General features: G+C 45.0%; 1 protein-coding gene across 1 annotated transcript in view; it reads left to right on the forward strand.

Moving 5' to 3' along the window:
- The first annotated feature begins 12111 nt into the window (after nt 1-12111).
- The window catches only part of ITGA9 (integrin subunit alpha 9), a 216509-nt gene continuing 215213 nt past the window's right edge, over nt 12112-13407 (forward strand). The window contains exon 1 of the mRNA XM_068156889.1: nt 12112-12430. Within this exon, the coding sequence (XP_068012990.1) occupies nt 12261-12430 (170 nt within the window). The 5' untranslated portion in view covers nt 12112-12260. The remainder of the gene's footprint in view (nt 12431-13407) is intronic.

Here is a 13407-nt window from a genome sequence, read left to right on the forward strand (position 1 = left end):
AATCTTTGCCTCTCTTTGTGTTTTTGGAAAAATTAGTGGTCCAAGAAAGTACTCAGCCTTCTTGTTTAGATCTGTAATTCATGCTTGTTACAGTGCTGATGTCTGCAGGAAAAATAGCTGTCACGTGAAGAGGCTTTCTGCATCATCCAGTTTTATTGGAGTAAGTTTTCTAACTTGGAGGAGGCAGTAGTGTGTCCTTTACAAATGAATCAAAGTGATCAAACAAAGAGTGTGTACAAATTTAGAACAGGCATCTCTCTGCAGCCAACATGACATATGCTCTGTGGTTCCTTAACTGCAAGCTGCTGCTTCTGCTGAGTATTGCTAGTCTTTCCCACTCAAGCCACAAGCTCTGGAGAAACAGCTGAAATGGAAACCTAAGAGAGTATCTGAATGAGGAAGACAGAAGTAGGCACAGAGTAAAGTTATTTGCGATGAAAGATTCATCATGGCAGATCAGATGAGAAATACTAATTCTGTTCCTGGTTTTGTGTAGAAGTTTTGAGTTTACTGTGTTTTGCCATGTCTCTGACCAACACTCCAGCTCTTTTAGCAGCTCATCAGCCATTGTGGAGGGGGTAGAAGTAACTGGTCGTGAACAGGCACAAGCTGTCTAGAAGTAAACCCTTCTACTATCCATGAGATTTTTGTGTCCCAACCCATGAGAACTGCTAGAATGGACTATCCTTTGTTAATGTGACTGGTTCACTGACACATCTGCATGTCTTCATGGATGCTACTGAATTATCATCTTTACTGATGCAACACCTTTTCCTGCAAGTGAAGTGCAAGATTGAGAAGGATGGACTTTCCTCTATCACTTAACTAAAGGGACAGTACTTACTTATCCCCAGAAGTGGAAAATCCCACTGGAGATGGTTTGCAAGCTTGAAACAGCCAAATTGCAAGCTATGCAAAAGAGAAGATACATGTTACTGTGATGGCTGTCTCTAGGACTTATAATATACAGAGTAGTATGCCATAAAAAGAATGGAGATTATTTCCTCTCTTTATACCCTGGGCTAGGACCAGAGTTTTGTGGCCCTTTTGGAATGGTGATTAAGTAAATGGCAAATAAAAAAAAAAAAAAAGGTAGGGGTGCAGAGGGAGGAGGGATAAGGTGAAAGACTAGGGTGTTCCTTTACAGTCAGGAGAACAGCAAACAGGCTGAGCTGAGAGAGAATGTTTTGCTTTCTCACACTGAATTCTAGCTTTGACTTCCCTGAAAAGTGTTTCCAGATAGTAAGAAGCTGTCCTCACCTTGAAGCTCTGCATCCCTGGCACGTGTTACCTGCTGTTATTCAAAGCACAGCATGTTTCAGCCCCAAGATTACTGTGCTGTGACTCACTGAATTATAATCTGGTCCAACCGCAGAGGAGGTGTCTAGCTTAGTTAAGTGTGGAATTTTTTCCCCCACTCAGCTTCAGGTAGACACATTCAGAATATGATGATTCTCAGGATATGAAACACTTTGAAATGAAGCAGAGTTGCTGAATATTTTATGCAGGCTCTGCCTCATTGCTATTTAAATTCAGGGTGAGCAGGAGAGATCTAGGTTGTCTGTACACTTCCACAAGACAAGGATGTCCCCATGCTACCTAAAGGAAAAGACAAGGGGTGATAGGTACAAGTTACTCCTGGGGAAATTCCTGCTGCACTCCAGAAGATAATGTTTCACCTTGAGAACAGGCATTGGCATTGTCTCCCAAGGGAAGCAGTGGGCAGCTCTAAGACTCAGCTAGACAGGGTTCTGTGCTGTCCCATTTCAAGTAGACTATGACCTAATAAGATCGGACCAGGTGATCCTTGAAGTTTCTTCCAACCTGGCATTCTGATTGTAAGTTGTGGTGGTGTTAGAGCACTGTCTTTATTCAACCAGTCAATAAATGTAAAACTGCCATGCCAGTCCCTGGGAATTGGGGTGCACCTCTATCTGTGGGCCTGTCTGGTCTGCATCTATAGGGGCTTTTAATTTGGGAGTTTTATGTCAAATGTCAATTTATGTTTGGGAGTTTTAGTGTCAGTTGCTTAATACAACAGTAGAGGAGACTGCACTGGTGAATAAGGTCTTACAAGGAAAGATGTGGCTGCTTTGCAGTGTGCTGTGCACAGCCACACCTGGGACCTGCTGTATTTAGGCTTTTAAGAATGAGCAGATACATTCTGCCTTAGTTGTGAAACAGGAACATCTAGTGATTAGAGACAGTTTTCTACTCAGAGAGCAAGAGCTGACCTTGTACCTTCTGGATGAGCACATGTGGATACCTCTATAAACAGAAGGGCAAGCCAGAGGTTTTGGCAGAGCCAGTGGTTTCCTCTAGCCAAGAGCCCTGCAAGCCAGAGAGCTGCTGGATGCCAGCCAATGTGGCATTGTGCAGGTGGTCTCCAGCTCCTCTTTTATGTGTTGGCTATGTGCAATCATTCATTAAACACTTTTCATGAAACACTTTATTTCATTTGTCTTCACTGACCCTTTCCAAGACTTGTGCATCAGTGTCTCCTTGGAAATGAGTTTTTAAACAGGCAGAAGATGAAGGTGACTTTCAGTGAGTTGCTGGATTGCAGAGTTCTGCTGCTTGTTCTGTATGGTGTGGGGAAACAGCATAAGAGGCAAATGCATGAAGTCAGTGGCTTATTTTTAGGTTGAGAATAACCGTGTGTGTTTCTGGGAGGGATGCTGACTATAGATAAGCCATAATTAATGTTTGCTTTAGATAAGCTCTAATATTGACTAAAAATAGAAGTTGATTTATGTATTGTTCCAGAAATCCTTCAGCAGGATCCCCATGGTTTTGAGAAAGCCCTCTGTGGCTGCAGTAATGGTAATGCTACAGTTAGGGAATACAAAAAACATGGTGGACAAGAGGAGGTAAAAATAACTTCAGTTCATGCCCTTTTGACAAGGTGACAGTTGAACTTCCCTTCTCTCTCATGTCACTGCTGCTGTCAAGTAAATGTGAGCACAATTTGTTTAATGTATCACACTGGGGTGCCTGGAATAATGGGTCAAGGTAGGCAGGGCAATCGAACATCTCACCTGGCTTCCCACACACTGTGGTCAACCCAGCCAGGCTGGTCCCAGCTTAGTTGGGATGATGTTGCTGAGGACAGCATGGCTTGCTTTCACCTGGGACATGCAGGTCTGTAAGCACTCACTAGGTACTCTTAATTTTCTCTCAAAAGTTCTGCTTTTCTCTGAAATCTAAAATGAGGCTGAACTTACTTATTTCTTACAGAGGAGCCTCTACCAAAGCCCCAGTCTCACTGCTTAGACATTCCAGCTGCTGTGTCTCCATTTTGAAAGACCTGCCAAACTTTTTGTAACACTGCTGGTGCCACCTGGTCAGTCCTCATCAGCTGAGTGAGAGGGCTAGGAGCATGCAGCTTTGTTTTAATAGTGATGATAGATGCAACTTGGTAGAAATCAGCAGGTGAAATCAGCGGGTGACCCAGTAAAATACCGCATCAGCCACCAAGTTTGTCTGATTTTCTGGCTGGTCTGTGGTATGGCAAGGTCATTACTGCCAAGTTCCTCCCAGAACATGTCTTCTACCAGGGCCAGTCACTGAGGTGTGTGAATAACATCACTCATAAACAGGAGAGCCTGCTGTGGTAGCACAACTACCATGCTTCTTTCTTCACGTTATTTCTAGTGAATGTCACTCTGGGGATTGCACATTCCTTGCCTTAATTCCACTGATTTTCATTGAATTATATCTTTAAAAAAGTTTGTCCCAGCTAGTGGGAGGGTTGGGGGGTTTGTTTGGTTGGGGTTTTTTGTTTGTTTTGTTTGTTTGTTTTGTTTGGCCTTTTTGGTTTGGTTTGGTTTGGGGGTTTTTAATTTATTTTGAGATCACTGACATCAACACAGCACCCTTCTTGCTGTCTGGATGCTCAAAATTTGTTTTGCACATTGCTGAGCTGGATAACTGCTGTTTCTGGCATATCTCTTGCAAATAGCAAGTTCTATGGTGCCTCTCAGTTTTCCTTTCTGAACTACTGTGCATGTGCAGCACAGATCAAATTAAGCCGTAGTGTATTAGATAATTTAGGAATAGCTGGGTCACAGAAGGGCACTGGGTCACAGAAGGGCACTGTGTATCCCAAGTTATTTGGTTAAGGGTTCAAGTTTTGAGTACCCACACACACGTCTATTTCTGCATAGGGAGCACACGTTTGGATCTCTCAGAGATAATAAATAGGTTATTGTTCACCTGAACTTTTCACACAAGGGGTGTATGATAGTTGACATGTGGAATAATAAACACTGAGTGGCTGGCTAATGGAAAGCAGATGTGCCAAGAATGCCAAGCAAAACTCATGAAAGCTGTGGTGTAAACTGGACCTTTTGACAAGTGGCCAAAGCTCATGCGACTACCAGGGTCTCAGACTAATAGATTTAGAAATGGAGGCTAAAAAGGAAAGTAGAGACACCTCTTCAATGTATAAAGCAGTGAGATTTAATACCCTGTAGGAAAATGGTGACCCTTGGGATCCATCATGCAGCCAATATTTTGTGACTTTCTCATATCTAGTACCCTCTTCCCACTTGTGATTTTTGTTTGGATGTAGTGAAATGAGATCAGTCAGACAAAACCCACTTGTATTGGGCTGAATAAATGTCTAAACAGTCCATTTTTATTAAGGTTTCTTGAAACCCTTCCCTGGGTTTCTGTGGGTTAGGTCCAGGATGTTGAAAAAGACTTTTTTACTAGTGAAAGTGAAAATCAAATGAATCAGGCCATGAACAGCATCTTTGGAGTTGTATACCAAATACCTTTGTCTTAAGATGTAATTTTATACAAAACTAAGACACCTAAATTTAATAGTATGTAAGCTGGTAGAATCTTGAGCTAATTCCACTCGGATTTGAAATTCTGTTTCTGAAAATGGGGTAGGTCCTGATTTATAAGATGAAATTTGCTTTGTAGGTCTCATCATCAACTAGTCCTTTGAGTATGACCCCACCTCAACTTGTTGGAAGGGTTAGAAGTCTGTAAAGCAGACATAAGATACTGTGGTAGCATTACTGAAATACAGACTGGGATGTGTCTTTCCCCCACTTTGGGGAGCAGCAAACTCTAGCTGTGCTTAGCACTTGAAATGTGCAGGTTGAAATCAGTGGGATTTTGACATGGGAGGTGATACTTTCAGAATTTCATGTATAGTTTTTCTTCTTCTCTGTAACATTGCAGTATGCTGGTTCTCCTTATGCCCCCTGTCCTGGGCACACTCTCAGAGAAGGGGGAAGCACTGCTGGTGTTTTGCAGTTCAGATATCGACTGGAGACAGGACTAAGCTACTTAAGAAAACTGTGATAAGGATCCATTGTTTCTGTCTCCTGAATTCTTGTCAGCCTAAGCTTGATGCAGAAACTGCAGGTTTTGTGGCAGGTCTAATCCCCTCCTGATGCTGGATAGAGAATGGTTATCAGAGGGGAGATTTGATTTATCATTTCTCTTTGATGTATTTCTCCAGGTAACCTAGCAATTCTCCCAGAAGTTCCAGGGTTAGCAGTGAAGAGGTGGTCTTCTGGGAAAAGGAGCTCTTTTGTGAAAAGTCACCATTTCAGCATCCACCTCCTTTATGTATAATCTCCGTGAGGCTGTTATGAACATTACGGAGAACAGCCACAGCCTGGGGCAATGCCTGTTGAAAGCTAGTGACACTTTTTGCTCCAGCTTGTGTGATGCATTCAGCAATCTCATCTTGCCTGAGTTTAAAATTCAGCCATGGGGGAGAGCTGGTGTCCTAACCAAAAGGAGCTCAGCTTGCTACTTAGCCAAGAAACATTCTGTTAGAAGAGCAAGATGATGCTAGCAAGCAAGTTCTATGAAGAGCATACCAACATTTCAGAAGTCTGGGGGTATCCACCAGTTATGTTTTAGGTCTATCATGGTTTTGGTTGCATTTCTGTGATTGTTTAGGAGGTACTGATGAAGGCTGGCTTTGGTCTTGGAGGTTAGTACTTCTGGAGTTTCTCCATGGTCATAGGAGAGAAGTTTTATCTCTTAGCCATTTTTGAAAGCCCAGATTCATGTGCTCTGAACTGGTGGAGCTTCACATTTTATTTCCCTAGCTCTGGTACCTTGATAGCCTGTCCTTTTCCACACAAGTGGTCCCCATGGGCTTCTGTCAAGGGAGATGAACAGAATTTCTTCATCATTTTGACTAAGAGAGACCTGCTGAGGCTGGCTCAGCTATTTTAGGGATAACCACCCAAGGCACGTTGCCTGTGCTTTTGGAATATATTGCCACAGGGCTTATTTTTGGGTTTATGCATTCTTATCCACTGGCTTTCCTTATATATACATCAAAAGAAATGGCACAGAGGATTTGATTACAGCACGTTGCCAAATAAAAACAAGTCTCTTCTTGTTATGGTGATGAAAGCTTTTTGATCCATTGATCCCTGGGCTGTGGTGATGAGGTTCAATCAGCACCGGGTGGCTCAGCACGTGATCTCACTGTCGTCAGTGTCAAATAAAAAAGCACAGTGACAAGCCGCTAGTGAGACCAAGGCTAGCGGGTGAAAAGCACTGCAAAAGGAGCCTGTACGAGCCCGGCTCGCAATGTGCATGCACAGCTTTAAATGTACAGCGTATGCTTTACAGCAGGGCTGTAATTCTAACCACATGCAAGCAAACACATGGCAGCTGTTAGGAAATACAAGGGGTGCACAATGTGAGGGCTGCGTATCAGAAAGGCAGCCGCGGTCCTGCCTCACCCTGAGCACGCGTGTGGCTTCGGGGATGCCATTCAGCTCCGCTTAAGGCAGTGCAGGACAAGCCTGCACTCGTCTTTAAGCACGTACTTAACGAAGCACGCAGCATAGCTGAGCAGAGTCCACATCGGTAGGAAAAGGCAGAGTTCTGGGTGTGCTGAAGAAAGAAAAACAATTTTAGCAATCGGGGAAATTTTACCTGATGGATTTTTATTTTTTCTTTTTGTCCCCCTTTTATTTGGCTCAGCTAAATTCCTTCAGCTGCTGGTATAGAGCATATGACAAATGTTGTAGAAATATGTTTTACATTATGTGATGCCTTTTCATTTGGGAACAAATGAACCATAAATCAGGCTGAAATTCACCCCTGTATTGAAAGCCAGGGCAAGTGTTTAAGTGCACGTTAATGTATGGTTTTCAAGGGGGTCAGACAAATGGTGAAGGTGGATCACTAAATAAACTGAATTGCTGCTGAAACAGTGCTGTTTAGGAGAAGAAATAATAAGTACCTAAAGAGGGGCAATTGGATTTTGCATATGAAGGTCTGAAAATTCTCTCTTTCCTCCCTATTCTTTTAGCTGTTATTACAGGAATTTTTGATTTCATCATCTGTTTCTGTATCAGCTAAGATTTATATCAGCTTTGTCTTCCACCCAGATAAAACTTTCTGGGTTCTCAATCTATTTGGAAAATTCTACTAGAGCTCTAGAAGAAAGCTTAGAGACAGTCATTGAAGAGCTTACAATAGCAAATAACAGTACCCGCAAGAGATTAATTTTGCTTCTTCCCTATTTACTCCAGCTGCAGAATGAGCCACAGCCAAATGAAAGATCAGACCAGTAGAAATTAAATGCCATATATGATGTGAGAGCACCAGCATAGGAACCCGAGTCCGTTTTCCAGTGGGAACTCAACTGGAATATGTTACCTATGGAAACTGACTGAAAATGAACTACAGTAGTATTATTAATACCTGATTTACAACACAGATACCAATCTCCTTTAACTTAAATCCCCTTAAAACCTCCTGGCTAAGCACATGCTGACATAAAGGTGTGAATGATGATTGGGAGAGGCAGCAGCCGTTCTATTAATGACCTTATGGGATGGCTTCCAGTCATTGGCATGTCCCTGCATGGGAGTGCAGCCACTCCCTAACCATGGCTGAGGGTGGTGGGAGGAAGCTTGGGGCAGGTGAGAGAAATCTACACCTGAACAGACAGGGTTGAAATAAGCTGTCAGCCATTGTACTCGCAAACTGTGGGTGCCCACAGGAATTTAGTGACAATTCAGTCACTTGTGGCCATAGACTGGCTCAAAACACATGGTATAGCCTCATTTCCCATATGGGTAACTGTGCTCAATCTGTTCTTTCTATCCAGCTAAAAGTTTGGGATATCTGAGCAGAAAGAAAGCATCTCTGGTGGAGAGAAGCAGTCTATATTAGGCCTGTTCGAAGACCTGGAACCTGCAGGCTGTGGGGCAAGTACAGGTGGCAGGACACAAGAAGTGGAGACAGTGATTTCTGGGAAGATACAGTCATTAAATCTAAACTTAAAGAGATTGACTTTTGCAAGTCAGACAGAGGGAGCCCAAGCTGCCAGGGATGTGGTTGAGTCCCTGTTCCTGAAGACATTCAAGATCAGACTCAATGTGGCCCTAGACAGCCTCATCTAGCTGGAGGTGTCCCTGTTCAGTGCAGGGGGGTTGGACAATATGACCTTTGAGGGTCCCTTCCAACCCAATGCAATCTGTGAATACCATGAGCATGCTATGGCATCACCTTGCTACGAATGCAAAGAAAGACAAAGGGGTAGTGCACCAAAAATCAGTGCCTTAGTTTTAAGTAAAGGATTGGTAAGAAACAGGAAAATGATGATGGGTTCAATATGTGCAGCAGCACAGGTGGAAAAGTAAATACAGATCTAGAGATAGATTTAGATGTAGCTCTTGCTATAGTTATAGATCTAGATATATAAAAAAAGATTCTTGCATGAAGAGGCATTTTGAGAGGAAGCCTCCAGGAAGAGAATTACCTATTAGCACTCAGTCTTGGTGAATCAGGTCTGTACCCAGCTGAATTTCTAAGTGATGAAGACACAGAACAGTTGTTTTCTTTCTATAGCCAGAACATTATTTTTGTTGGGTTGTTTTTTTCCTGAGCTCTACAATTGAAGTTATTTTTTAACAAGTATTGTCTAGTGCTGTTTCATTGACCATCCTCAATTTACAGGTAAGTTTCCTAATTTCAAAGCTGATCTGGGGACTGAGCCCTGCAAAACCAGAGCAATCTCAACTGCAGTTAAGTCCTTAATTAATATATGTGTGTGTAAACTACATATTAGCCCTTTGGTACAGGTACAGAGCCTTCCTAGATGAAGCAAATGTGGAGGTACAAGCAGTTAGAACCAATATGGAAATGTAGCAGCATTATTCCCATTCTGAACAGTTCCTTCACAAAGGATTTAATGTACAAGTCCTTGCTCTTGACCCTCCTTTGTACCATCAGATCCATTTAACAGTACATTATTATTATGCTTGTTGCTGCAGTTGGATGCTCCCCATTAGTTTTCTAAAGGGCACACCAGGATTTCATCAGCTAAACCTATGCCATCAAGACAGGCAGTTTCTGTTTCTGCTCAGACTGACAGAATTCTCCTTGGATTCAATGTTGTAAGATGACTTCAGTACTTGGATGTTCAGAAATAGGAAGAAATGGATGGATGGACAGTGTGCCTAGCTTGTCTCTGGATAGGCTGCCTTGCCAAGAATGGAGAGCTGAAATGTTTTATGGACTGACACAGTTCCGTCTCATATCACTTGTAGTGGAAATAAGTCCTCCCGAGAGCACACTCCATCAAGAGAGACAAGTGCTTCACTCACCTCAGCCATCCACTTTGCTGGAGACAGATGAACCCACTGCTCCCCTCCAGCATGTCAGCTCACATTTCCCTCAGTTTTACTGGACAGCTGTCTGAGCAGCAGCATCCAGTGCTGCGGTGATAAACTGAAAAGCCCCATCAGTTTCTTGCTTCAAAAGGCAGAGGATTTGGCTTGGTAATGCTAATGGGATTGCATGTCATTTGTGGAATTTGCTTAATCGTGGCATGTTGACTTTTTGGGCAAATCAGATTAATTTTATCCACATTGATTGCACAGTTGTAAACCCCCCGTGAAAATCTTGTCATTAGCTGTCACAAATCTCCCTACTAATAGGGTGTAAGCACTCTGCCATTGTCCCTTGATGCTCTAATGAGCAAATCAGTTCTTGCAGTTTGGTCAGGCACTAAAGGCTGAAGGCTACTGATAAGTGACTTTTCCTTTTTACTGGGTGCTGAGCACTGCGCCACTTACATCTAAGACTAGAAGGTGTTTGCTTCTCCATAACCCTGGATATACATGAAGAAGAGAAGACTTCAACTACCCTAATGTTTTTATGAGCCAGCTTGAGCAAGAGCTTTTAGCAAGCATGCCACCAGGTTTATCTATACCTTGAGGGCTGGAAACCTCCCTTCCTTTATTGATGATGTTTGTTTTTTTCACCATGACATTCCATAGTTTTTACTTCTCTGTTAAATTTGTCCCTAGAATACTCCTACACTTGCGTCCACTATCTAGCATCATAGCCAGCAGAAAAAATGGCATTCTAAACAGTAACACACACGTGGCACTTGCTCTGATGGGGATGTGAACAGGCTGGAAAGTGTCCAGAGACGGGCCACAAGAATGATCAGAGGACTGGAAGAACTGGGTTTTTTCAGCCTTGAGAACAGAAGGCTGGGGGGAGATCCTGTTATCATGTTCCAGTACTTGAAGATGGCTGCCAGGAAGATGGAGCCTCCCTTTTTAAAAGGAGTCACATAGGAAAGATGAGGGGTAATGGGCACAAGTTACTGCTGGGAAGATTCCAATTGGACTCCAAAGGAAAAATTTTCATCATGAGAACAGTTAGACATGGGAATCCTCTCTCAAGGGAAGCAGTGGATTCCCTTGCACTGGGCACCTTTAAGACTCAGCTTGACAGGGTCCTGGGCCACTTCATTTAAACTTTACTATTGCCTTGAAAGGTTGGACCAGATGATCCTTGGCGTCCCTTTCAACCTGTGATTTTGTGATTTATGAACCATCTTCTTCCTGACAAGGATGTTCCCTGCAGGAGCAGGCTGTGCTTTTGAAAGAGCCACATGGACATCACAAAACAGCTCACCACAAAATTCTCTGCTCACTGAACATGCATCCTGGTGCAAACCCTTTAACCCTTTTATGCAAACTTTCACCCAGATCTTCCTGCAATGAGAGATCATTTGACTTGCAACAGCATTCTTCCATGTAAGTTTTCAAACAGCCCTGACATCCAGCACCCTTCCCTGGAGATCATTGTCATCGTTAGAAGCAAATTTGCCAAGAACCACCCTGTACCTATGCAAAAAGTCCTACACCTAGCTACCTATCCCCAGCTACCTGCCAGAAGCAGCAGTTCCTGGCCCTTCTGTCTGCTCTTGCATTTCCCGGGGTATGCTCTGCTTCTCTCAGTGGCCCTTGCCATAAACAAGGGGAGTATATGGAATTAAATACCCAAAGCCAAAGCAATAAATGAAGATCCCAGTTACCTCTTGAGGGAACATTGGTCAAGAACCTGACCAGAACCTGGTCAAGAACCTGGATCCTGGTCTTGATCCTCAAGAGGTGTCTAAACAGAATTTCTCATGTATCCTGAGCACTAAAATGTAATGTTTTTTACTGAATAATAAAAGGATGGGCTCCAAAGGTGTTCTAACACTTTCCTTCATTTCTCCTTCAGGATGACAGGTCACTCATCTTGCCCCCTAGGGAAGACCGTATTCTTGCTTTTGCTCTTGCTCATCTTATTCTTTGATTGATTCTTTCCCCAAATAGTCCAATAAAACATTAGAACTATTATTTGCAGGTTTTATTTACCCTTTAATGAAAATTTATCAGGACCCATTGTGACGGGACAAGGGGTGATGGCTTTAAACTGAAAGAGGGGAGGTTTAGGTATTAAGGAAGAAATGTTTTACAATGAAGGTGGTGAGACACTGATACAGGTTTCCCAGAGATTTATAGACGCCCCATCCTTGGAGACATTCAGTGTCAGGTTGGACCGGGGTCTGAGCAACCTGATCTAGTTGAAGAAGTCCCTCCCGCGGCAGGAGAAGGCAGGTTGAGGAGCGCCGGTTTGGGAGCGGGGGTGCCGGCGGGCGAGCTGAGGAGTGCTGGTTTGGGAGCGGGGGTGCCGGCGGGCGGGGCAAGGCAGTGCGCGTCTGGTGTTCCCTGGATGGGCGCTGCCCTGTGTCGGCCGCTGCCACCAGGGGGCGCCAGAGCCGCGGGGCGGAGCGGCGCGGAGTGGACGGGGCGCGCAGTCCCCGCTAGGCGCAGCGAAGCTGCTCCGAGCCGAGCCGCGGGGCGGGCACAAAAGCGCCGCGCCCGGCTGCACTGTGCGGGGAGTCAGCGTCGGGGACAGTCGGGGCTCAGCGGTGCCGGGACGAACCAGGTTGTTGTCCCGTGGCTCGTAGGATGCCGGCGACTGCTCGGCGGCGTGGAGCGCGGGTGCTGTGTGCACTGCTATGGGTGGCCCTGGGGCGCTGCTACAACATCGACGTGGGTCGCCCTGTGGTTTTCCAGGGTCCTAACGGGTCCTTCTTCGGGTACTCAGTGCTGCAGCACTACCACGACAACACGCGGTGGTGAGTAGCATGGTCCTTGCATTGGACGGTAAAGCCGCGGGGCCAGCTCCGCCGGGACATCCTCCGCTCGGGCATCCCCCTCTGCTGCCGCCTCTGCCGAGAACGGAGAGGACCGAGTCCCGTTCGCAAGGACAGAGGAGGGCAGGAAAGTGGCATAGTTTTCCCGGGTTCTTTCTGCCCCATCGTGGGGAGAAAGAACGGAGGATTCACCGCTCTGTAACCCGGTTCCCTGTCTTTGGACGGTGTTTAACACCGGGGGCCCTCCCGGGCGCTCGGCACCGTCAGCTCGCTGTCTTCCAGCGCCAGCAGCCCCTCGGTTCGGTGCTTGTGACGAGTGCTTAGCGTTTCATCTGCCAGGCAGACAACGCCGGGGTGCGGAAGGTGACGGGTCTTGCCGCGTTGAACGGAAAGGGCTGGTAGCGGTAATCTCCCGCGGGAGCAGAGCGGTCAGCATGGGCAGCACTGGTCCCTCCGTCCCCCGAAGAAAATCCCTCCAGTGGCTGCAGAGCCCTTCCTAAATTGGGAGGCGTGCGTCCCTCCGTGTGCCCGCTCTTGGCACGAGACCGCAGAGGAAGTGTCCATGTAACGGTTTTTTTAAACAAAGAATAACGAGCGATAATAGAAAGTTTGTCTACATCTCAAGAAATTATGCAAACTGGCAAGCTGCTTGTTTTTTCCGTGCAGTGAAAAGAGCCTTGGAGCGTGGTCTGTCTCGCTCTTGTCTGGGTCAGGGGCTCTTTGTCAAAATTAAAACTGACTTCTTTTATTTGGACCTAGTTGATGTCAGCTGGTGCACTCCTAATGTGAGTAGGAGCCACTGCTGCCAGTAAATGACCACAAAGCTTGTCTTTATCTCTTACACTTAGATATGACCTGATTACTCAGCTGTTGATGTTGGAACTGTGGTGCACTGTGATATAAATAAATGTATTCATGCTGCTGTCTCGTTCTTGAAAAATGAATTTCTTTCACACCCT

Source organism: Melanerpes formicivorus, unplaced genomic scaffold, assembly GCF_026170545.1.
Source record: "Melanerpes formicivorus ecotype bairdi unplaced genomic scaffold, bMelFor1.0.p_v2 SCAF_35, whole genome shotgun sequence".
NCBI lineage: Eukaryota > Metazoa > Chordata > Aves > Piciformes > Picidae > Melanerpes > Melanerpes formicivorus.